This window comes from Phoenix dactylifera, chromosome 12 (assembly GCF_051530095.1).
Source record: "Phoenix dactylifera cultivar Ajwa chromosome 12, Ajwa_hap1_PhDact_Kaust_v1.1, whole genome shotgun sequence".
NCBI lineage: Eukaryota > Viridiplantae > Streptophyta > Magnoliopsida > Arecales > Arecaceae > Phoenix > Phoenix dactylifera.
In genome coordinates, this window is record NC_143201.1 from 4069572 (window position 1) to 4095866 (window position 26295).

Genomic DNA, 26295 nt, shown 5'->3' on the forward strand with positions numbered 1-26295 from the left:
TGGTGTTTATGATTGGATTTCTGATACTTGTGATTGGATTTGAATGGACTTGGACCCTTAGTCTGGCGAAAATGCTAAGGCTTAAATGGAAGAAGCATGTGAGGACCTATTGAGCATATGTTTAATCTCACATCGGCTATACACAAGAAAAATTTTGGATACTTATATAGGACCAAAGAACCTAAATTATATTTTCCAGCTAGCCTTTTTAGATGAAGTCCTGGGTTGTTATAAATGCTATTACATTGGACTTGGCCCATGGCTCGTGAACTAGGGGATACTGCAGTACAAGCCCATTTTAATTGACCATAGGTTGATCGTGGTTTTGTGATTAGATTTGTGGTACTTGTGATTGAATTTGAATGGATTTGGATCTTTAGCCTGATGAGAATGCCAAGATGTAAATGAGAAGAGGATGCGAGTACTCGTACAGGCGTGTGTTTAGTTCCACATTAACTATATACTAGATAGATCTTAAAAACTTATACAGGGCTAGAGAACTCAAACATCACTTTCAAACTAGCTTTTTTCTGAGTGAGGTCATGAATCATTACATTATGCTTGATCATTAACATTGCATTAGATCGACATATCAAGATTGCCTAGTTTAGGGTTTGTCTCATTGTCCCACTTTCAACATAAAATATATTTTTTTGGGTTTTTTTCCCATTTCTATTTTTTTTCCTTTTCTTTTCTCCACTTTTTTGTGGGCTCACCGTTGTTTTGATTTTTTTTTTCTTTTTTCTTGGTATGAGATTTCCAAATTATTCATCAAATCATGCATTTTCCTCTAATGTGCACCGAGTAAAGGCAATGCTTATCCATTCTCAATTATGGTTATGTTATATCGAGCATCTAGCTAGAACTTGAATGCTCATGGTTTTATCCGACATTCATTGATCATGAATATATCTCTGTTGATCAGGCCATGCTAGTATTTATGAACTTGCTTTGTATCAGTCATTTTGCCTTCGCATGTCATATTTAATCAACTGCACAAAAAGTGTTCAAGTTCAGTGACCCCTTGTCTGCATAAACTAAACAAGGGCAGAGAACTGTCAAAAATGAACAAATGTTTACTGGGCTGAGCAGCGAATGCATTTCATCCTATAACCCCAATGCTGCATATTATAACACGAGATTTATATTTGAGCAAAATCAAATTTATCAATTAGTTAAGTTGGTCAAGGTTCCAACAATCATGTTAAAGCTAAGTTTTGTCGACATCTTCAATTCATAATAACAGTACAATATCCTGTAACGTACCTTTTGAGTTGCATCTGGATGTATGATATTAAAGAGTTCCCAACCCCATTGATAAAGTATGAATACCATTTCCATTGTCATCACCAGCCAAATAGAAGACCCTTTAGAAGATGCACCCAAGTAGCATGAGTCAGAACTACGGAACTCTAAAACTACTAGGCCTAGATTCATCCTTTAAGTCAATCTCAAAAGACTCTTCACATCCAAGATGCTACAAACAAATGCAAATTCTACTTTTTTTTTTCCAGTTACAGATAAAGCTGCCTGCATCTACCGGAGAAGTATACAAAATTACAGAGTAACTCGAATGAGTTTGGAATCTTTTTACAACAAAAAACCCATCATAGATCCTCCACCAGGTAACGAGTTGAGAGTCATTTGCTGTGCATAGAAAACGTTACGGAACCAGACGAGGAGAGCATAGATCAAGTCACATATTTTTGGCTGAAAGTTCCTCTCATATCAGCCTTGTTCTAAGTGACTTATGGGAATATGTATGTATATATATATATATATATATATATATATATGTACAACAGTTTTCTTGAAATGGGTGGCATAACCATGTCCAACACTTGAAATTAGATGCAGCTTGCTGGGGCACCATGCCTATCCATGCAGCACATTTCTAATGCCATGAAATATGGCTGTTCCTTTGATTGTACACCTCCCAAGTTTCAGATTCTTCCTTGAGAGATCTTTCACAACAACATGGATCCACTTTCAGTTGACACTCTTCCTACTCTACGGAAGAAGCAGTGCCACCAGTTTCATCCTCACTAAAAGTAGTTGCCATGTTTCCATTATTCCTATCAGACAAACAACGTAATGTCAGCAAGCTCACAAAAATTGCATGGTGTTATTAGCTATTACTCATATTTTTAGGTCCAGGGAAATCTCCTTCTATGTGTTGGACTAGTTGGTAGATTATCACATTCATTTGAATATTTGCAAGAGTCTCTAAAAGAATTATTTAAAGAAAAGAGAGACTAATGAATTGTGCAAGTTATCAGGTATCTGAAAGATTTTGCTGTTCCTACGCAAAATGTTTTCAACTGGGAGAGTACCCAGCTGAAAATATCCAATCTGAAGCTCAGGCTAAACCCAGACAGCCAAGAAGAGGACCAAGCTTGGTGGCCCAACTCAAACCTTGGACCATGTCCACCATATTTGGCTCGCCCCATCCAGGTGTGCTACTGTTAAGTAAGCTAACTGAATTGTGATAATATATTAGGAGAACACTGCTTATCTCAGTATAATACCTGGTAAGAAACTCAGATATTGGTTTGACAAAATATCACACTTAGAAATATCAATGTGTCTCATTTTACCGCGTAGGATTGTATACCAATGATGATAAATCCAGAAACAAAACCACAAAAATTAAGCTATGCGAACATTATTTCAAGGGAAGATGCAAGAAATGGATATTTAGTATAGGTTATTTTTCTTCTAGAAAAGAAACATAACCCAACTATAAATCTACATGCAAAAATTTATAAAAAAATATTCTGCAATGTTAGCTATGTTAATGACACAAACCTTATGACTGGTTTTCTCCATGAGTGTTTCACAGAACTTTTGGTTACATAATCCTGCTGTTGAAATTGCATGCTGCTCACCTTCCTGCCCACCTGCATGAAGATGATATGAAACATCATGAAATTAAAATGAGTAAATGGTAATTAGAGGACTCTGAGTAAAAAAAAAAACCGTCATAAGCATTTTGGGTTGAGTGGGATCAGGACATTTCTGCGCATAAATAAGTTAAGCTCTAGGGAGACATTTTATGAGCAAAAAAGGATACAAAGAAAAATGTTTTCAGATAGTCAGTACTGCAAAAGCCCTAAGTTTCTGGTGACATGGGTGTTATGAATACCTTCAGGGATCTTCTGGGTATCAGTACATCCTCAGTATCAAGAAAATTGTTGCTTTTACATGCTGATTTTGAAAACATGCATTTCTTGAATTCTTCCCTCTGAGACACTTGAGAAATGTAGTTATAATGATTATGAGGATGAGGAAATGCTTTGTTGGTATAAGCTTTTTGACCATTTATATGAAAGAGATGCCCAACACTATTTTCACCCTCTTTAGTTCTGTACTTAGCATGTCTTTTGTTGCTCCGGCTGTTATAGTCAGAAGTTTTGCCTCCAAAATCTTCAATTTTTTCCATTAGACTGGTCTGCTTTGGGACAGAACCACTCTGCTTGGTCAGCGAAGCCTTTGAGTTTAATTGACAGCCAAGCAAGCCATCTTGATCAACAAATCCTTGCTTGCTTTTTCTAAAGCCAATTGCTTCTGGATATGAGCCATTTGAAAGTTCCTCGTGCCTATATTTATCATACACCTAGGCAAAATGAAAATAGAAAATTAAAAATTATATAGGTCACATCACTGATGAGAGAAGGAATAGTGAGTTGAGAGCAATATAATCCTCCAGAACATCATCGATCATCTACATACACCGACAAATATGGACTAAAAGGTAATTCAGTCATTTCCAAATAAATATAGAAATGGCAAACCAATGATCCGGAATCAGAACAGATGAACAGCTATTATGCTTTTAACTAATTAACTGAGCTTCTGGTAAATAATATAATGGTACATAAAAATGTAGTACATAAGAATAAATTAGCCTATTCAAGGAAAACAACAATACTATTAGTACCTGGCCCAGAATCACACTCAGCAATTATAATGTTTGAGCAATGCCTTCCATTAAGAGATGCTCTGCAACTTAATCAAACTATGATGAACTGAAGCATCGCCTAGAGTGCCCCATAAAAGCAGTAAGCTCTAGAAGTGCAAAGACACCTAGTTATGCTGATTAATAAGGAAGGAATATTGAATAAAATATGGCCAGTAAATGAACTCATACTCCAAATGGGGGAACCCCATACCATCACTTGAAATGTGGTCAGTTTAATAGGAAGAAGCATTGGTTTATTGGGTATGATGGTGAATCCATGGGGCATGACTATAGGAGACCAAGTTGATAAAAGAAATATGGCATCGAGTGCAAGGGTAAACAATAGTAGTGGGAATACCAAAGATATTTTATTAGTTAGAGATAACGAGAATAACAAATCTGAAGTTTGATATTCTAAGAATGCTTCGCAAGTATCCGATAAGTGAGAGGATTTTACATTCATTGTTCAATTCAAAGATGGGGATTCCAAATGAATATCTAAACAGTTGGATATGATTTATAAGTTCTTAAACACCCACAAGCCAAGGGTTTAAATCTTGGTACTAGGCCATCTCAGTTTGCTCCTCGGATAGTATGCTACAATCAATAACAAACATAAAAAAAAGAAAATAAATCAATAACAAACATTAAAAAAAGAAAATAAATAAAAATTGCATTGCGGTCTGTCTTGACTATCTCGGTTCATCCCACATGTCAAGACATAACCGGGATAGTTGGGACTTCCCAATTCTCCCAATTCAGGTTGTCTCACACCTATCTGGGGTACCATTTTCTTCCTAAAATGGTACGATACTGGGATGGGGATGCACATGCGTCCATACATATGTATATACATATATGTATATTTGTATATATGTATATATATACATATGTATATAAGTATGTGTATATATGTATGAATGTGACTACATCACAAAACACCAGTATCAATCATCATTGAGAAATCATGGTACCTTCTATAGGATTCAATCACAAGAAAAAGTATACCTTTAGAGGATAGTGCTCTAAATGCTCTATTAACTGTTCCTTGATGATTTTTCAAATTCATGATTGTATGCCATCAAATAGATGATGAAAGGCCGAATAATCATTATTCGAGATAACGCAATATCATCATCCAAGAGGAAGTAAATCAATGGTCTTCTTCAAATTTGGAGATCCACTAGAGCACCATGTGCATAAGTCTACCAAGAGATTCAAACAAGATATATAAGTGCGAATATCTAATCTAGTTAGCATGATCAACAATGGTTGTGTTGGGTTGGATTGAAACATAGGCATTCAAGAAAACCGATCAACCCAAACCTAACATGTTTATTAAACAAGTCAGAAATCAAACCTAAATCCGAAATGTTTATTAGAAAAGCAACCCAATTTGACCCGCATAACTCATTAAATAAACAAGTTAGGTCGAGTCAGATCTGTAAGAACAAATCAAACAGGTCTTAAATGGGTTAAACAAGTCTTAACAGTAGAAATAGGCCTTAAATAGGCCGAGTTGTAACTATGTTGAGACATCCCAAATGTTAAATGGGTCGAAATAGATTAGATAGGCTAAGACTCGAAATTTGAACCTGACCTTCATGAATAGGTCAAGTTAGGTTTTCCCATTTACGATTCAAACTTATTTATGCCAAAACCAAACCCATTTATCTCAGGCAAATTAAAGATCGCGTTGGCAAGTTGGGTCATAAAGTACCACCCCTTGTGGTTAGATGGTTTACTCGGCCCCAACTAGTTTGAAATTAAGGCATGGTTGAGTTGAAGTTGAGTTGAGTAGTTAGATGGTCTGGCAGGGCTTGATTAGGAGCTTTAGTAGATTTACAATTTCTTTTCCTGATAGTTTTGGTTTTATTTATTTTCTACATTAGGAACAGCAATGCCAATTCCTAGCCCTGATGGTTGGTGATAGGATGACAGCTTGTAAAACAAGCATGTCAAGCATTGAATTATGAAAAAGCTTGAAACAACACTAAAGGTTATGTCTGTCCACATCTACCCATCTTAGGACCTCCAGTTATCAGGAACATAACTAAGTAATGACCATTTTTTGAAACAACATTAAAGGCGACCTTAAATTAGAAATCACGCGAACGAGGACTCATAAAGCTGACCCAAATAGTGGAACAAGGCTAGATAGCTATAGTTATGGTTGTGGTATAAATTTCTTTGCTGCATAAAAAGGACTAATAATTAAGGGGATATTTTGTAATATATATAGAATCCTTTTCAAAAAATGGAAGCAACAAATTGCATGCCCATTTTTTTAATATGAAATGGGGCCAATTTAAGAAGAATTAGACTAGCTAAAGAGAAAGAAAGGAAAGAAGCATTGTTGTCACAGGTAGGCCACCAAGGTTGTCCTGCCTAGGTGCTTGGACAACCCAAGTGCCTATGCACTTTCCATGCCTTCAAAGGCAGCTGCCAAGAGCGAGCACATATTTTCCCTAGGGGCTGGCCTTGTCTTGGCAGATACCTTATTTAATAACTTATTGAGGACATTAAGTTTCAGCTAATTTTCTCCCAAAAGTAAGATGGCATTATTTTATGAGAGAGAAGCTGAGTCCATCTATATGTTGCTCCTTTGGATACTAATTGATGCTCGAACATGTTATGTTTCTAAGAAGCTTTAAATATTCTAAATCATGTAGTAGAAAATATATTAAATAAAACTAAAGCATTTAAATTAAAGATTTCATTTTTGGGTAAGTAGCTAAAACCTTGTTGTATCAATATAATTTCTTTAATGTACTTTCCATGAACTATATGCAACTCTATATATGAAAACTTACAATTGTACTGACTTTTATGATCTTTTTTACCCAGGCCCTACTTGGCCACCTGTCCCAGCTAGGCCTTCACCAAGACCACCTGGAAATTTGACAACCTTGGAAGGAAGAGGTAAAGAATAAGAGAGAAGACAAGAAAGAAGATAAAAGGAGGAGAAACAGAGAAAATATGTAACAAAAAAAGTGGGAGAAAAAGAAGAGGATAAGGGAGAAACTAAGAGAAATAGAATGAGATATAATAAAAGTGGCTGGCCCTATTAGGAAATCCACTTAGGTGGCCAACCAGACCATGCCTATCACATTAGTTATTTAGTTTGTGCCATTTTTTTTTTTGTTTTAGGTAATGAGCAAAAGAGAGGATAGGGGAGAAACTAAGAGAAATGGAATGAGATATAATAAAAGTGGCTGGCCCTATTAGGAAACCCACTTAGGTGGCCAACCGGACCATACCTATCTCATTAGTTATTTAGCTTATACCATTTTTTTGTATTAGGTAATGAGCACAAGAGCACTATTATACTTTAGAAGATTTAGTAATTTAGAGTCCTATTACTACTAAGCACTTGCTCGGATGGTATCCCCCCTTGCCACATGGGCAAGGGGCAGAGGTTTGATTCCGGTTGTAGTCGGCCCTTGAGGAGTAGGGTTGGTATAGGGAAGAAAGCTGAGCGTTAGCCCCTCTTGATTAACAAAAAAACAAAAATAGAAAATACAAAGAAAATAGAACATTTAGAGCCTATTCACTTGTGAGATAACTAACAATCATTGAAATCCTATAAAGGGAAGCCACACAGTTTTCTTTAAAAAAAAATGTAGTCAATTGAGAAAAGAAAGATTTTAGCTTTTTTTGCTCCTTTTTTTAATTTATCTTTTACCTCTTCTACTCGCTTCTCTTTCTTTTGAGTTTGAGGAGTTACTCCAGGAACATGGAATTATCCTTGCATCAGATTTTTGTATAGATCGATGATCTATTCTGTGTTTATTATCCAGATTTCTGTAGTTACATCAAATTTGTAATAAATTTCAGATCCTGATTAGATGTAGAAACAATCATTTAGAACTGCTCTATGCCAACCTATATTTGAGGAAAAATTGTCTCTTGTTTAGACAGATACCATTACTATGTGTGCTCCTAGGCCAGAAAATATTTCACCAATATGATAATACGGTCAAGGAAAGAGAGGCTCTTTTCAATTACTCATCGTCTCCTCCAACAAATGTCTCGTATTCCACTCCTAGGATTAACACAACCCTCATTGTTGAACAACAATCACCCGTTAGATACACTAAAGCTCTCTCAAGTTGCCTCCTATCAAAAAGGGAATCTAATTACTTGGCTAGCTAAGAATAAATTTATGCGATAGTGGAAATAAGTATGTTATTTGTCTACAAATATCAAAATGAAGTATGTTATTTGTCTACAAATATCAAAATGAAGTATGCTATTTGTCTACAAATATCAAAATGGAACTACAGTAACCCCTTTCTTTACCACATGGACGACATTAAATCTTATAAGTAACCATTTGTTGACATCACAAAAGAACGATCAAATTTTGATTTGGTAGAGGATTCCTTTTTCTACATGCAGCAGCAAAATAATAGACCAAAATTAGGGAAGTGGAGAATCTACCTTAGTTTCCTTTGTAATCCTAGGGATGCAACTAGCACCATGGAGCATAGAATCTCCCACATAATATGGTTCTGCCAAAAAAATTGGAAAAGAAATAAGATACGATCTAAATTAAACAACCAATTAAAAATAAGATGCATCCTAACATAAGAGAATTACAAAGAAGAAAAGAAAAATGACCATATACAACTAACATCATTTAAAAGCATGATATTGCAATAAATCATCATAATCTACTTGGCTAACTGATCATATACAACTGGCATCATTCTTAGAGAATAAGCAGAGAGCTAGTATACGACCGTATACATTCTCTTCAAGCTGATGAATAAAAAAACAAGATTGAAAAAAAAAGGTATTCCAGTGAAATGATAAGAATAGGATTAAGCAGGAACCTCCAATGCTACCACCATGAGGTGGTTAGGTTGGATATATTAAATGTGAGCATCAGCCATCCTTGGGCAAGTTAATCTCCGCTTTGCAGATCAACTAAATTGTTCACTTTAATCAATTGATTATTCATTCACAGTTTCACATAATACACAAATTTTCCACGCTTCCCAACTAGAAAATTGTACAGCAATTTTTTTTGGTAGGAAAATAAAGTTATGACATTAAAAGCAAACAACGACGAATGACCAACTTTTTCAGACAAACTTGATGTATTTAAACCACATGGTGAAACGTCTGTAACAATAACAACTAAGCAGCCCCATACATGACCATATGGTAAAATCAATCTAAATGGCCCTCACCAGCGAGGTACGTCGTCTCGGTACCAGGCTTTGTAGTAGTGCCACCCTGTTACTGTGTTGGTACGTCCGGTACAGGCCGATTTGGCATACTGAGTGCTGGTACACCTCCTATACCACATACCGGTACCAAACTGGTACGGTATGGTACACTCCGTACCGCTCGGTTTGGTACGGTATGGCATACCTTGCGCACTAATATTTTCTTGCATGAGGGGGCACCAAACAACCAGAATATATGGTCATAAAAAATAGTATTGATACAAATATGCTGGCAAGAATATCAGGAAAAGTTGCTGAGAAATCTTTTGAAAATTTTATCCCCTTGTGCAAGGGGCAAGTGATTACAATGGTGATGTTCTCTGATCATAACAGGCCCACATAAGTGGTGATAATCTTAAAAGGTACCAGGCATCAGGGTTATCTTGAAATAAATGGAAAAGAATTGAAATGGCAGACCTATATCATGCCTTTCTGTATGCAAGAAAAGTATAAAGAAAAGCTGCCAAAAAGCTTCTACGGAGGATTTGATGCCCCAAGTACAGCAACAACCATGGCAATATTCTCATCAACAGTAAGAGACTCGCAAAGGCAGCTAGAAGCTAAAACTACAACATAAAAGATTCTACCGTTAGATATTACAATCCTAAGAAATGACTTCTGCATTTTGTTTTTTTTAAACAAAAAATGTACAATACCATTAGAGACTTACTGCTCACATCTCAGATGAATAAATCAAGTTAGCTGCACCTTAAACCAAGGAAAGCAATACTAGGGTCAAAGAATGGCAACAAAATGTGGAGGACATATCTTTTCACTATATCAGAATTGCAAAAGTTTAAATCAAAAGTTATCAATTTTGATGATCCTATACATTATAAGCTGCACATGTAACACCTGAATTAGCCAGCAGTGAAAGAAGACCAACCGTGAACGGCAATGACTTATTATTACAATTTCTGAGGTTTCATTCATTATTTTATTCATTATAAACAAACTTATAATAAAATGTAGAAAATGTAAAGATGTATGAGAACATCTTTGACTCTGAACTAGCCCTTCGTGTGGTATATGTAGAATGCAACTCCTGTATAAATAAGGAAAACTTGAGTAGCTTAATTCTCAGCATCTTGACTATGAAACATGAAATATGGATCAAAAACAATGATTACAATATCTGTAGCATGATTGTGATGATGATGTTAATCATAACCATGATAAACTGAAAATAAGCTTACAAATATAAGCAAAGGAACACCAACAAAATAAAACTTTAATCACCAAAACAAATCCATGCATTACCAAAATTTGAATCTCGAATTGGTGAATCAAATGCACCAGGTGGAAGTGGGTCAAAATTGACACCAAGAGGTGGACCATCTTCACAGTAATGTCCTCCTAATTTGCGCTTAACAGAAGAGATAGCTGGATGCTCATTCTCAACCTGAAAATATGAGCATCTGGAATGCATCATAGGTCCTCTGCTCTTTACACCCCTGGTACTCATCAACATGTAATTGTCACCCTGGGATGGATACCCCGAGGACACCAAAGAAGGAGGATCCTCAACCTGTTGCAGCAACCTTCCTTGTGATGCTGAGCTACTTCCTGAAGATCTATCATCTGCATTAGCATGACATCCAACATTGAACTGCCGACCCCTCTGCTCAAGAGCAAGACCAGCAGATGAAGAAGTCTGGCCATAAGACCTTTTGCTTTGTACTTCTTTCAGATCAAAATACCTATCCCCTTGTTTAGTACTGCTACATGATTCCTGTCTAAGTCCACTAGTGTGATCATGTACTAGACCATTATAATGTTTTCCATTTGCATAAACTTCACCTTGCATTAGTTTCTTGTCTTTCAATCTTCTGTGGCAGAACCATCCAGAGACCTGCTTCTCTGACAACCCTATTTGCTTTGCAAACTGCAACTTCATTAGTTCACTGGGGTATTTGTGCTCTGACAAATGCAAATATTCATTCTTAATGATTTATTCTCTGACAAAACAAAAAATGGCATCTTTACATATTAGAGGAGCAGCAACAATACCATTATAGAATTTCTCTAATGCCTCAACCTGTGCAGGAGTCTTCATCTTTCTCTTGGTTTTTTCGGGAGAGACTGTCTTCTCTTTGTAATACACATCCTGAGACCCTGCGAAATTTGATATATAACCAATGAGCTATTACGTAATGCCCCAAAGATAAATTGCGATTGTAATTTGAAACACAATGCTGTGACTGTGGTCAGACAGATCATAAGAGCTTAGCAGATTATGCATCTAAGAAACAGAGAAATGGGTGGTAAATGCAATAAAAAGAAAAAAAAAATATAGCACTATAGTATTCATTCTCTTAAAAAAAGTTTTAATGATTGGTGTATATTCTCTCACTTTCTCTATTTAAACTTTGTGTACATGTACACATGAGCATATATATATATATATATATATATATATATATATATATATATATATATATATATATATATATATATATGTGTATGTATGTATGTATGTATGTATGTATGTTATATGGAATTGTCTCTTTTGAAGGAGAGACGCAAGCACAATAGCAGTTCCTAGTGATTTTCCAACCTTTTTGTTACTTTACATATGTAAGCAGAAGAATAGTATGTAGTACTCCATGAAGCAAAATTACAAGTCAAAAATAAAAATTGATAACAAGCTAAACTTAACAAAAAATGTATTAATTATAGTTAGAAGCAAGGTCCGCCGTACCCGTACCAGTCGGCGTACCGGTGGCCGGCCGGTACTGCGAGCCAGACATTTTGATTTTTTTTTTTAAATGTTGTCTCTGTTGGATCTTAAATTAAGTGAAGATTGATGTTTTTTTATTGCTTTTTTCATGATTTTTGATGTTTTTATATTTAAATTTAGGGTTGAAATTTGAAATATAGATGATGCATGTTATGTTTTCCTCCCATTCCAAATGATAAAATGATACATATAAAATATCCTCAAATTAAGATACAAACATTTACATACATTTAAAGTACCCTAGGATATCTAAAATCGGGACGAGTGCCGATGGCTCTCATAGATATCCGGATCATAAGTATAATCAGGAGGAGGCAAATCAACCCAATCAGAAGGAACACGCGCCAGGTTATAAGAACTGTCAGATCTCTCGCTCATGCTCTGGCTCTGAGAGGTGTCCTCTGATTGTGTAAGGGCCCATCCAAATATGGCAGAAGCAAAATCCAATGCACCATATCCATATTCGTCAGGCTGAGGCTGTGGATAATAGAATCCGTATCCGTATGTTGTCGGATCTGCAGTCGTATCCTGTCTTCCTGAACGACCTCGAGGAGCCCGTCTTCTATATCCAATGATATCCTCACGAAATCTATCAGGTGGTCGACCGTGGTCCGTATCCTGTGTAGCACCCGTAAATTGGGACTCACCGGTGAAATAAAGACCACCTTCCGGCTGTGTCTTCTGAGTACCATACTGTCCTCCGCTCCCTCCATGGCTAGAAGATCCATCACCACCAGAACCTTCATCGCTACTAGTCCAAGTCTCTTCCTCGACACTCTTCATTGGGACTCTTTGTTTTCCTTTTCTGGCTCTCTCTGTCTGGCTCCCCTGTGCCTGCGGCTGATCAGCTCTGGGAGTGCTTGGAATATTGCGCTTAGCCCATTGCTCTGGATCAAACCCAGCTTCGGTGGCTATGAAGGTAGCTGGTCGTTTTTTTTGATGGCTCCATTTCTATCATAAATGTACAACTTATCAAAAAATTAAGCTAATAAAGTAAATTTTTGCATTATCTTATTATTTAAGTAATTTATAAACTATTTTTTTTAAGTTACTTATTAACAAAATTAATGAAATAATATAGGACAAAAAAACCGCACCTTAAATAGTCTCCGCTGGATTTTTTGGACAGGACCTCCTCCTTAATTTGTGGGCTATCTCTCAAATCTTCCCGTCTCTGATTACTCTTCAGAGGCTCACTCCTGGATTTTAGTTACTCTAGAGTCTGGACAGAGCCTCTCGTTCGGTTTTATAACCGAACGAGCGAGGAAAAGTGGCCGAGAGGCCACTTCGATTTTCATGCTGTCAACTCAAAAAAAGAAGTGGCCTCTCGGCCATTTCTTTTTTTTAAAACAAAAATAACAAAAAAGAAGTGGCCGAGAGGCCACTTCTTTTTTTGATTTGATAGAACAGAAGTGGCCTCTCGGCCACTTCTTTGTTTTTTGTTTGAAAGAAGTGGCCCGTGGGCCACTTCTTCCTTAAAACCACGCACGGCGCGTGGTTTTTGAAACCACGCGCCACGCGGTGGTTTCAAAAACCACAGCGCGAGGCGCTGTGGTTCGGAAAAAAAAAACCGTACGAGTGCGAACCGGCGGTTCGCACCGGTACAAGGCCGGTACCAAGCGGTACCGGCCGGTACGGGCTCCGTACCGGCCGGTTCGCACAAAAAACCGAGAAATACCGGCTTTCATCTGTTTCCGATACCGGTCAAGGACCGGACTGGTACGTACCGGCCTGTACGGGCCGGTACAACATTCCTTGGTTAGAAGCAAGGTTTCCCATCTCGAAACCAGACCCCGTACCTGTATCATGTTGGTACGGTGCCAGTATGCCTCGTATGAGGGTCGGTTCGACATACCGAGACTCGAAATGCACCCCCCTCCACATACCGAGCTTTGGTTCAAAAATAGTGGTACGATATGGTCTGCTTGGTATGGGGCAGTATGCAATGGCATGAGGAACCTTAGTTATAAGTGTTGTTTTGCTTGCATCTGAAAATCTCATCTGCAATTTCTACATGAGGTTGCTTAATCTAGAGTGTTTGATCACCCTGCAACTGATATGGTAAGATTACCTCCATTGACATTATGACATTATTATCATATTATCATGTTATACAATTATTATAACATTTTAATATTATATAATTGTAATATTATTTTAATATTATATAATACAGTATTATCTTATAATATCATATTATAAGATAATGTTATATTATACTATAAGATAAAGTATAACATAACATAACACAATAAATTATTTTATATGATCTATAATATAATATTTTCTTACAATATAATATATGTCATTGTAATTAAATATTATAACAAAATATATATATATTATATAACACAACATAACTTAATATAACATAGTAATAAAAACAATATAATGTAATATATTATTATATTATACTATCTTATGTATAATATAAAACACTAAAATATCATAATATAATACAATATAATATAATAATCATACACATCATGGTATGCTGAACAGACCGAAATCGGTGGGTTCAGCCCGTACCGGACCGGTGCCTGTTGATACGGCGTTGGATTTCGGTTCTGACCTCTAGGTCAGAACCGAATGTTCCGTATATGTACCGGTGCGAACCAGGCCGATTTGCACCGAACCAAGCGTGGGCGCCCCGCACGCGGGTGCGGGCCCTGTGCCAGCGCGGTTTCTCGCTTTGGGAACCGCGCTCGGGCGGGGTTCCCCGCACAGAAACCGCACTCGGGCGGGAACCACGCCCGCGCGCACTGGGCAGCGCACCTGTGCGGGGCAGCGTTCGATTCAATGCAATACAGTGGTATTTATCGCGTCTGCCCACGCGCCCGCGCAGGTTTTTTTTGGTCTTCGCTGGTACAGTACCAGTTTGGTTCAATACTATACCGGTACCGACGTCCACCGGTACGTTGGTACAATCGGTACCACGAACCTTGATACACATAATATAATATAGTATAATATTTTGTCTAGCTTTAATAATTAACGAGCACTACTGATATGATATATTATAATAATTATTATCATCCTATTGTAATAATAAATATTATATTTGTATATCTCCAATGAGGATATGTGCAAGCATGCTTTAGTCCCACATTGACCACGCATTGGATAGATCTTGGGTATTTATTCAGGGCCAAGGAACCAAAATAATATCTTTTAGCTAGCTTTTTTGCGTGAGATTCTGGATCATCATAAATAGTATCAGAGCAGACTCGGCCTATAGCCTATATAGATTAGAAAATATTGCAACATCAACCCGTTTGGGTTGACACAAGCTAATCATAGTGTTTGTGATTAGATTTGTGAAACTTGCTTAAACAGGAGGAGTATATGAAGACTCGTATAGGCATATATTTAGTCCCATATCGACTATACACTGGGTAGATCTTAAATACTGATACAAGACTAAGAAATCCAAATACTATCTTTTGACTAGCCTTTTTAGATGAGGTCGTGGATCATTACATCTTCATATCATAATTATATTATATTATTATATTGCAATTCATTACTATAACATTTTGATATTAATTATTAATTTAATATATAAATATTATTTTAATGTGAATTATGATAATACTAAAATAATATTTTATTATTGTGATCATATAGTAAAATTATTATCATATGATTACTGGAGAGAATGGGAGGCCATTATAGCCTTTAAGGCTGCACCTAGAGCCTACATTTAAGGATGTGACCATTTTTTGCTACACTTCAAGATTTAGCAAAAGGGCCTTAGGATAATTGCCTACATCTGGCCTAGTTGCAGGCAAGCAAATACCAGGATCTGTCCACCTGCAACTAGGATGCAGCAACCGAGGCTTAGATGCAAGCAACCAAATAGCCCCTTCAGACATTGATACAAGTCATGCTTATGAGCAACTTCATGGAGCCTTAATACCTTGTTCTTTCATCATGCTGCTCAACTTACTAAGGTGAAGCCACGGTCCTCCGTAGAAACCATCATCATTTAATCTTAGTTGCAAGCAAAGAAATACATGAGATGTCCACATGCGAAATTCACTTCAATGTTCATTTAACATAATTATAGAATTTCCATTCATAATGCAAGAAACCTCAATCATTTAAGTAAGAAATCCTTAATGTCCTCAATGGAAACATACTATCTTATGTTTTCTTTAGTTATCAAACCCCTGATCAATCTGCAAACAAAATAATGACCAATTAATTATCTACAACTCCTTGCCCATAAGTAGATCTAGAACTTAAATAGTATAGGCTATAACAAAATCTAAGCCCACTTTCATTACCCATAGTAAAGCACTCTTGGCATTCCCCTCTTAGTTGCAAAATCTCAAGTGATTGCCTTGTGAACACACACCAACTAATTTCTAGTGCTTCCCCTGCAACACAATGCCAATCTACTGGTCAATCGCATATTATCCTATTTGCCTTGAGCCTTAAATTAAGCACAAAGCAATCATCTAACCAAATATTCTTCCAAGCTCTGTTTTATCACAATGGGAAGGGGAACCAAGGCTGGAGGCGGTACAATCACTATATGTTTATATAAGGACATATTCCTATGAAGTATAAGAAACAACTCTGAAAATTGATCAAGTTTAAGAGAGTGAAATAAAAAAAGTACAGCATCCCAAACTAAGAGAAGAATTGATGATAAAAATTAATTGGTCTTTTGGGGGGATCACAACTATTCATACAAACTCTCATGAGCATCATACATGCCGGATTCTAGTAATATACATGCAATGGCCAGTTGAGATATACATTATGGACCATAAACTTGCATTGTACCTTTTGACTTGTTTGTCATCAAAGTCTTTATAAGATTTTATAACAAAAGAGTCAAATAAAGAGACAAGTCTGATATAGCTTCTTGATAAATTTGCTTCTCTGTCAACTCTTGAAAATGACAAGAGTATGATCCGCATTTTTACAATAAAAGGACGGCCGCTTATTGGTGGACAATTGAAGATGGTGAAAAAAAAAACCCGAACAGAAAATATCCATCATACGAATATGGAAAGATGTTGATAAAACAACTCCAAGATTGAACTCCGCCTGCCGCTTCTTATATCATGCCCATAAATATATATACGGCATAGGCTTGAGTATCTTCTTCTAGATTCTTGAGCATAAGTAACAATGATCGGTATTGATCAATTATATATCTAGTGATCTCATGGGTCCAAAAGATCGTAAATACTTATTTACATGAAACATATATTCATAAAAGTACCAACCCCAATCACGAGACTTTGAATCCTGACAATGACTCCATTAATTCCAAACCAATTCAGAACCATTCAAGCATCTATTTTTATCGTACTATCATTATAAACGTATTGTGAAGCAATATGCTAGCCAGCTATAAGACAATCTTCATTTAAAATCACCATCTTCACAATGCATCCTGCATTTCTTTCCCGTCAAAGAAACAAGGCATGTTGTATTGCCAATTTGCCATACAACAACCCAAATCAAAAAACGCATTTCTTCCAACCAGAAGCAATTTTGTCAAAAAGATAGCTCTTCCCTAGCAACATTACTAGAAGAATCGCATTCCAAAACAAGCCCCAATTTCCATCAAAATCCAAACTTGCACACAAAGTGAACAATCAACCCAGATTAATCAAAGAAAAAAGAGTTCCTTTACCAACAAAGAATCGAAACATCTCGGCAACCTACGTCTTAATCCAAACAAGCTAAAATTTTCAGAAACGAAGCGATCTTGGGGTGGCTGGGCAAAGGGCTTCGCTTACCTTCCATGGCGGAAGGGAGGAGGAGCGAGGAGAAGGCCTTCGAGGAATTCTTTCTCCCGTCCCCAAGGCAATCTACCCTTCTCGAGAAAGCAACACCATCTGTTGATGAGTACGAGAGAGAGAGAGAGAGAGAGGGAGGAAAAAATAACAGAGAAGGGGAATGGAAAGAGGCGTGAATGCGCTGTTGGTTTGTTTTGTTTATTATTTTTAAGTTTCTGGCGCTTTGTGATTTGAGAAGAGAATATGATGGGGTTTTCCTTTGCCGTTTTCTGGAGGCGCTTTCTTCTTTTACTATTTTTTACTATTTTTTGTACGATGTTATGGTTTATTAATTTTTTAATTGTAGGGAGATGATATTGCCACACTTGTTTGTTTGTTTGAATATTTAATTGGCCTCTTTAATACCAGAGTGGAAGGTGGAAGGTTGAAGGGGATGGAGCAAAATAGCAATGTGGAAGGTAAGTATTAGTTAATTATTTTACTCCCTTCTTGGTCCAATGTGGGTCAGTGACTGGTTCCATTTCCCTTATGGGCTCGTTTGGTTCGCGGGAAGTATTTTCCCTCCTAGGAATATGATTCCTGGGAATCAGATTCCTAGGAAGAGGATACCTAGGAAAGTACTTTTGGCATGTTTGGTTAACTATGGGAAAGTGACAAATTTCCAAAGTACTTATGTTTGGTTGACCATCCACTTTCCTAGGAAAGTTATGTATAATTCATATTATGCCCTTAATAAAAATTAGGTCTTTAATGCCTCTTTAATACTTCTTCAATGCTGAAGGGTCTTTTTGAGAAAAAATAAAAAAGGAGTGATTCCCACCTCATGGGAAAGTAACTTTCCCATGTTTCTCATGGGAAAGACTTTCCCATGAAATGTGGGAATCATATTCCCATGGGAATACAACTTTTCCATCTCTCTCCTTTGAAAACTCCAACCAAACAAGAGGCATTTCATTACTTTCCCGTTGACCATACTTTCCCCCCTTCTTTTCCTGCGAACCAAACGAGCCCTATAGGTTTGCTATTGAAGGGAACGGAGGATTGAACTTTCAGCCAACATGAGGGTGTAAGTATCAAGAGCCTCATCATTCATTGGAACTATTGCATTAGTTATTTATTATTAGATGACATGCAAATAGTGAGCCTTGTTGAGCTATGACTTTAGATTATTACAAGTGATCATGAATTTATAATAAGACATGCAATATGTGAAAGTTTATATAGTAATTCTAGGTTTTATGTCTAGAATGAGCCAAAAAAAAAAAAACTTCTTGATCTTTATGTCTATTTTTTAAAGTTTGATCATCAAAATAAGATACATGAAAAACACACCAAACATGTAGGTAGCATAAACCACAATCTATCGCCATATTTTGGATCTTGCATCAATCAGAGATGGAGCGAATTTTGTGGCAGGGACATTTGTGATTTCTGCTACATGTAAATGGTCGTTGCCTCCAATATGCATGTGTAGATTATGTTTCAATAAACCTCAAATATGTGAGAGTGTATATTTAGCATTTGTCTACGATAAATAGTATTTGCTATCTATCTAATAAAACTTCATTTTGCTAGGCAATCTAGTCGATGTTAATTGGCTTGGATCAACTATGAGATATTTAAACAGATTATATTTCACAGAAAGGGAAAGAAAAGCAAATGAGTAAGAAAAACAGAGCATGTGAATTTCTCCTTTCTACATGTAACAAGAAGTATTTTAATAATAACTCAACACCCCTAGAAACAATAGATTGAACACCCAAACTTATGCTTTCTTGCACTAAGTATAATAAACATAAACTAAAAGAAATGATAAAATATGTGATGATTGCCTTATTTTGCTTGATAAAAAGGATGTGCTTGCTGGAGCACCATGAGAGAAAACTCTTGTTGTTCTCATTTTCAATTTTGGTATGGGGTTTTACATTAAATCTAGTATTCTTTTTATCGTGTAGTTATTCGAAATTCAAGTTCAAAAAATAACCCTGTCAGATAGTGTTGGATATTAGTATTGCGCAGAGTAATTTTTGGTGAATAGCTATTTCACAGAATAAATTTTTAATTATTTATATGGATTAACAAATATATATACTCCTACTGTTGATAGACATACTCATCTTATTCTTCCCATAAAGTGAGAGCAAGAACTCAATAAATAGCAATATATTAATGAATTATAGAGACTAGGTTGGAAAATGGAATCAGAGGTTTTACAAATTGTAAAACAACAACTAATGTCTTAAATATATGATGCATCTGAACCGTCATGATATGCCAATTAAAAAGTGATAGGAGAAGCATAGTGTGAAGGACAGCTTCTGCAGCAAAAGGCTCTGTAAACTGGAGATGGAGAAGCACAAGCAGGTCTCTGAAGAGTGTGTTATATATACAAGGATAGACAGAGATTAAGTTTCTTTCTATTTTGTATTTAATCTACAATTTATTAAAAAGATCAAGTTAAGCATATGATCTACCAATTTTATGATAAGATAGTCATGGATTTTAATGTAAAGCTTTATTAAAGAAACAATTCTAACAGCATCTAGTGTGTGTGCACGTGCGCGCGCTAAAAACGGAAGTATCATACCAAAAATGTATGAATACAGCCAAGAGAGTCAAAATACAAAATATTTTGAAGAGTACTAGGCAACTCCGCCTTACTCACCCATAGATGTCCTCCTGAGTGGTCAGCAACAAACGAAGCCACCCAAACGGCAGCCCCATTGGCCTTCTAGTAGACATGCATCACCTAAATAGCCATCCCATCTCAAACCAGTTGCCGATTGTCACGCCCCGAGCCCGAGGCGTGGCAGACGCCGTACGCCCGCACGGCGGGCCGCACGGGCGCGCAAGGCAGCAGATCATATCAAAGTAGATACAACTATTCAAAGATGACATAATTATTTAAATTGTTCAAAAGCGGTCTTACAAAATTTCAAATAACATATGCTGACGTAAGTCAAATATTCTAATCAATCTATCAAAAGGATCAATAACTGAAGAAATCGTCGGAAAATCTAACGCACTCCCCAATTCTGTGAGATCAAGCCTCTGGATCTGAAAAATGGAGAAAATAGAATAATGAGCTACACTAGCCCAGTAAGCAATAAAATACCCCAAAGTGGGGTCAGAGCATATCAGATCAAAATATAGGATAATGTCTGGAATAAATCATAAATAACATCATTTTGTTGTTTTCAAAACTTATTATCATTTTTCCAAAAATATGATATCAGAATCTCAACATGATAGGCTACGGCCACGTAACCCAGTGGCATGGGTTGCACAAAGTGCCAAATCCACTATTTTTATCCACCGATGGCAGCCGGTGTTGCACAAAAGTGCCAAATCCACTATATTTACCCACCGATGGCAGCCGGTGTCCAGAAACCACTATTCTAATCACCGGTGGCGCGGTGTCGAAACCGGTTCCTCACAGATTACAAGTCGACAGGTCCAACATATAATCCCCATTGGCGGGGCCAGAACAGAACAGAACAGATCATAGCCATGCTGAGAATACATATATATAAACAGATTTCATAAATTTTCCAGTCATAGTTTACGGATTTCAAAGCATAATTTTTAAATAAAATTTAACATGCCAGACCCATTTTATAGAATACAAAACATTTATCATAATTTAATCTATTTATCAAATAATTTGGAAATCACACTCGAAGTATTAAGTTACTTACCTCTCCTCGCTTAATTCTTACTTCAGGTAGGCGGATCAGGTTCACCTGTTAACATTTAATTAATTTCTTTATAAATTTCAGAGCTAAACAAAACCAAAGTAATGCTATTGGACATGGCCCAACAGGGCTCAGAGTTGGCCCATAATGGGCATGGCCCGATAGGGCCCATATCGGACACGGCCCAATTGGCCCGCATAGATCCAGCCCAATAGGGCCCCCAAAGTTGGTCTCTAATGGATTATTTATTCATTGCAGGGGCTAATACTTAATTACATGGTACTGTTCCGTAATAAAACTTGGATAAAAGGACCATAGAATTATATTTGAGGACCTTTATATAATAAATCTTTCTTTTAGGGATCGAACATAAATTACAGAAGACCCTTTTGTGAAATAACATACTGTCAAGGGCTTAACTGCAAAATTCTATTTATTGGCCAAATGGGTTCGGGTTTTGGGTCTGAATTGGGTTTCGGGTTTCGGGTCTGAACTGGGTTTCGGGTTTCGGACTTAGATTTCGGGTTTCGGATTTTCGGGTTTCAGATTTCGGATTTAGATTTCGGGTTTCGGATTTCGGACTGGGCCCAAGTTGGGCCCACAAGGGTACGACCCAAATAGGGCCCAACTAAGCTGAACCGGGCCCAAGTGGGGCCCACGGTGAGCAGGGCCCATCGTACCGCTCACGGCCCACACTGGGCCTTCTTCCTCACCGTGCTCCCCATGGGCAAGGGAGGTGGGAACCGGAAGAAGGGAGAGGGCCGGTTGGGTGGCCGGAGGCCATCCCTTGGTTGACGGTCAGCCGGCCGCCAGCGGCCGGCGGTTGCGGCGGTGACTGACGGGGAGGAAGAGACCGAGAGTGGTCTCGGTTTGGGGCAAAACAAAGGGAGAACACAAGGATGTTTAGCAACGAAATAAAGAGAAAAAGAAGGGGCTTACCGGCGGTCGATGGAGGTGGCAGATCCCGGCCGCAGGTGGCTCGATTCGGCGGCTAGCAGCGGCGACGGCAGTGGGGTTTCCAACGGCCAAACTAGATCGAAAAACAGGGGAATAAGAAAATCAAAGGAGCTTGGCTCCCGGGGTGGCTGAACTCGATTGAAGTGGCGCACACGGTCACCGGAGAAGAAGGAGAAGCAGGGAAGAGGGGGGGGGGGGGGAGGAGAGAAAGTGCTCGGTGGAGGATCCAAGGGAGGAGGAAAAGGGGGGTTTTATAACCCCATTTCAATAGCTCTCCGCCGCGAAAATCACGGCGGTGGGGTGAAATCAACGGCCGCTCGTGCGGCCGTGGGGTGGCCGCGGAATGACCGCGGGGCTGCCGCGTAACGCCCGCGGCGCCCCGCCCTCGCTGCGCCCGAAGAAGCCGGAGGGGATCGCGTCTGCGATCCCCTGCTCTGGCCCCTTCCAAAAAAAAGGAAAACGAGGCTGAAGTCGGCTGGGGCTGCCGACTTCAGCCCGTATCTCACATTCTCTCCCCCTTAAAAAAATTTCGTCCTCGAAATTTAAGAGATCTAGGCCTTTCAGATGCTTAGCCCATTGAGTAATATAAATCCAAGATCTCATTCTCCTCGATCAAAATCAGTGTGATAGATAGCTTTGGATTAACTATCAAAAATTCCATAAAACTCGCAAGATTAACACTAGATAAGAGACTGACTAAAATCTCATATTGAAATTATCATCTTGATGCATGTTCACTCGAGATTGGATCAGGATCGATTCACAACAGGATTGATTAAAATTAGTTGTGTTTGGGATAGAACTTGAAATGAAATAGATCTCATACACTTACCATGGTAGTGTGCTGAACCCTCAAAGGATAATGACCAACCTTGGAGTCAAATCATTAAATGGCTAGAAATGTAATTCACAAAATGAACATGTACTGACGATCATTAGATAGCAACGGTCTATCTCAAAAATGATTTGCATCAAATCACAAGAGCAGGTCTAGGAAGGCAAAGTATTGATACCATGATTCAATATGCCACAAAGCTTTTAACTTAAACTTATAAATTATAAGATGGGAGCAAATAATGCATGGTTTATTCAGATACTTAACAAATTAGACCATATTTAGTCAACAATCAACTAACCCGAGTCATGATACGCTCAAATTATTATTATTATTATTATTTTCTTAGCAAACCCAAAAATAGCAAATTCTACTCAACAGATAACATAATCATATCATGATTGACCTGAGAATCAATAGTATATACCTTTCCTTATTAACAAAATCTTTCATTATTGAACAACATAGTCTTTCATAATAACATGTTACCAAAACACAGTCAATATTTTTGACCAGTTTAAATTGACTCAGTCCATCATACTTTCGCTGCGCAACTCTGATCAATATTCTCCAAAATTTCTTAATGATCCCAGATCATCAACATTTTTTTTATAATATCCAAGCAAAATTTTATCCTTGCTTTTCAGATATACTAAGTCATGATTAACCCTTGAGATAGTTGTCGTATTTGTACCATCATATAATCAAGTAATCATATTCTAGATCCAAATTTGAACTAAGCCAATTCTAGTTTTCCTTGACAATTCCATTATACAAGTTAATATTTATTTTAAGCTTTGATAATTAAAAGATTCTAGATTAGCTTACTCAGGAGCGTAGTCAATCATCCTGAATCTTTTCTTTAGGCTAAACTTATTTGGGTTCCTTGATCTTGTATAAGTACCCAAGATCTACCTAGCGAATAACCGATGTGGGACTAAACACACGCCCGCACGGGTCCTCACATACTCCCCCCGTTCAAGCCCTGACGTTCTCGTCAGGCTAAGGGTTCATATCTATTCAAATCTAATCACAAACACCACGATTGGCCCGTAGTCAGCCCCAATAGATCCGTGCTGCAGTGTCCCCTAGTCCACATAGGTTATGGGCCGAGTCCGCTCTGATACTATTTGTAACAACCCAGAATCTCACTCAAAATGGCTAGCCGGAAGTTATTAAATACTAAAATAATAACATCATATTTAAGCATTATAAGCTTACAAATATGAACATCCTTTTGCACATTTTGGTAACTAGTGGAGGACTGGAACCGGTCATTAATAAAACCCGGCACATACAAACAACAAATTGTATGAACTCTTGTAGTAAAAATGTTATGAGGTCGAGGTCTGCAAGTACGGTGAAACTGTCTTAATACCCCAAAGTAACAAACTTATTATCCTATTAACGTGATATAAAATTGTGAAATGTCACGGTGTAACAAACTTTATTACTTGCCTCCTGGAATCACACACAAAACAAGCGTTCTTCCTTTCCTTTTCATGAAATGCAAGAGCAATTATCGAACAACTGATAATAAAACTAAACATTTAGATTGCTTATGAAAGAAAAAAATTAATGACTTTTGCATCATTAATAGTAGGATTAGTCTAGTCTGGCCTTAGTGATGTTAAAATAAGGTGATAATGCATGGTGGGTGTGACAACAATATGGCATGTTTTTGGGCCTGAAACTGCCACTGGCCATCAACCAGATGTAAACAGATTGGACATCAAACCAGGTTCTGGTGGTTAGGTCCAATTGATGCACAAAGTTGGTCCTGAAAGTCTATCAGAATGGACTGCTTTATTGAAATCCATGGCCATGGCCACTAGTCTTGCAGTGTAATTGCAGTGTTTTGGATTACCACAATCTTGGATCTTTTAGCAGTCAACTCCTAACTTAGTTTGGAGGTCTCCTTGATGACTTGAGACTTTGTCATTGTAATGTTTGGATCTCTTTTCTTGTGATATGGCCCTCTCACAGTGACTGCTGTTTCAGATGCATTTATTCATTGAACATGGGCTGGATGGATTTTTTTCTCCCTTAAAAAGCTTCTTAGTAGGAGCCAAGTTTGGATACATTTCGCATCAACCTGGCTCGAATTTCTTCAAGAGTCTGCTGATTTGTATTTTATTGTACAGCTGAGGGAGCTCCAAAACTTGGTACTTGGCCATTTGGACAACTTTCCAAGCCTTGCATTTGGATCTTTTAAGGCAAAATGAACTGGAAGCCAGATGATGGGCCAATCTGTGTTTGTTTGGGCCGAGCTGTTGGAAGGGCCCTACTGATATTTTCTATATGCTCAACCTAGAAGGGCATTACATTAAGTTATAATGGCATTTGATGACATGGGCTGTCTCGAGGGTGGAGAAGAATCAAATGCTACAAAAAAGGTTAAGGATTTTATTGAATCATCCATACTTGAAACTAAGCACTTTGTGCAAACAGATGCAATCTAAATACTTGTGAGATGGCAGTTTGTCTGCTGTGGGATGCCCGTTATGTGTATAAAATTTGGTTATTCTAAGAAGAGTTTAGCAACATGACATCGACAATGCAATTCAATTATATTGAGATACATGTAGGACTCAATGATTGCTGTCTAATGCACCATCACACACCTTATTTGCACCAAAAATTGGGTGGATATTTTTGTTGTTTTCTTTATAATATAGAAGCGTAGTAGTGAAAGGGCCTGGTCCATTGATCGGTCCAAGTATAGAGGGCCACACCATTGTCAGCATATGAAATGTACCGCAAAAAAAACAACAAGAAGAAGAAAATTAAAGTCTCATGCGATTGGCACGTGAGGAGAAAGAGGAGGGTTCCCAAACGGAGTCCGCCTCATCTCCTGATTTTTATCGAAAGAGGGAACCTAGGGTTGCCAAATTCAGGCGGAGCCCTAGGGTTTCCCTATAAAGAACAACACTCTCTTTCCCTTTAAGCATCCCATTGTCGAGATTCGCTCTTGTCACTGCTGATTTTGAGAAATTTTCTTTTGGTTTCCGCTAGAAAATTTTGCCGATCCGATCTTGATACCTCACTGAAGTCGAGGTAAGATGCCCAATCTTTATCCTCTTTGTTATTCGGGTTCCAAGGCTGCCA

General features: G+C 37.7%; 1 protein-coding gene across 1 annotated transcript; it reads right to left on the reverse strand.

The window, feature by feature from the left end:
• Positions 1–1475: 1475 nt before the first annotated feature.
• Positions 1476–17911, reverse strand: LOC103713842 (uncharacterized). The gene is made up of 7 exons (XM_008800882.5): positions 17701–17911; positions 11209–11313; positions 10459–11118; positions 8405–8475; positions 3146–3616; positions 2809–2900; positions 1476–2075 (listed from the first exon to the last, which is right to left on the reverse strand). The coding sequence occupies exons 1-7, from the start codon at positions 17705–17707 to the stop codon at positions 2006–2008; spliced, it is 1476 nt and encodes a 491-aa protein (XP_008799104.3). The 5' UTR covers positions 17708–17911; the 3' UTR covers positions 1476–2005.
• Positions 17912–26295: the final 8384 nt, after the last annotated feature.

What these genes read in the sequence shown, in the direction of transcription:
- LOC103713842 (XM_008800882.5), bottom strand. An exon ending in ATTAGAGAAATTCTATAATG is followed by an intron (nt 11,119 to 11,208) that starts GTATTGTTGCTG and finishes TGCATTTGTCAG; the next exon opens with AGCACAAATACCCCAGTGAA. An exon ending in GGATTACAAAGGAAACTAAG is followed by an intron (nt 3,617 to 8,404) that starts GTAGATTCTCCA and finishes CATTTTGCCTAG; the next exon opens with GTGTATGATAAATATAGGCA.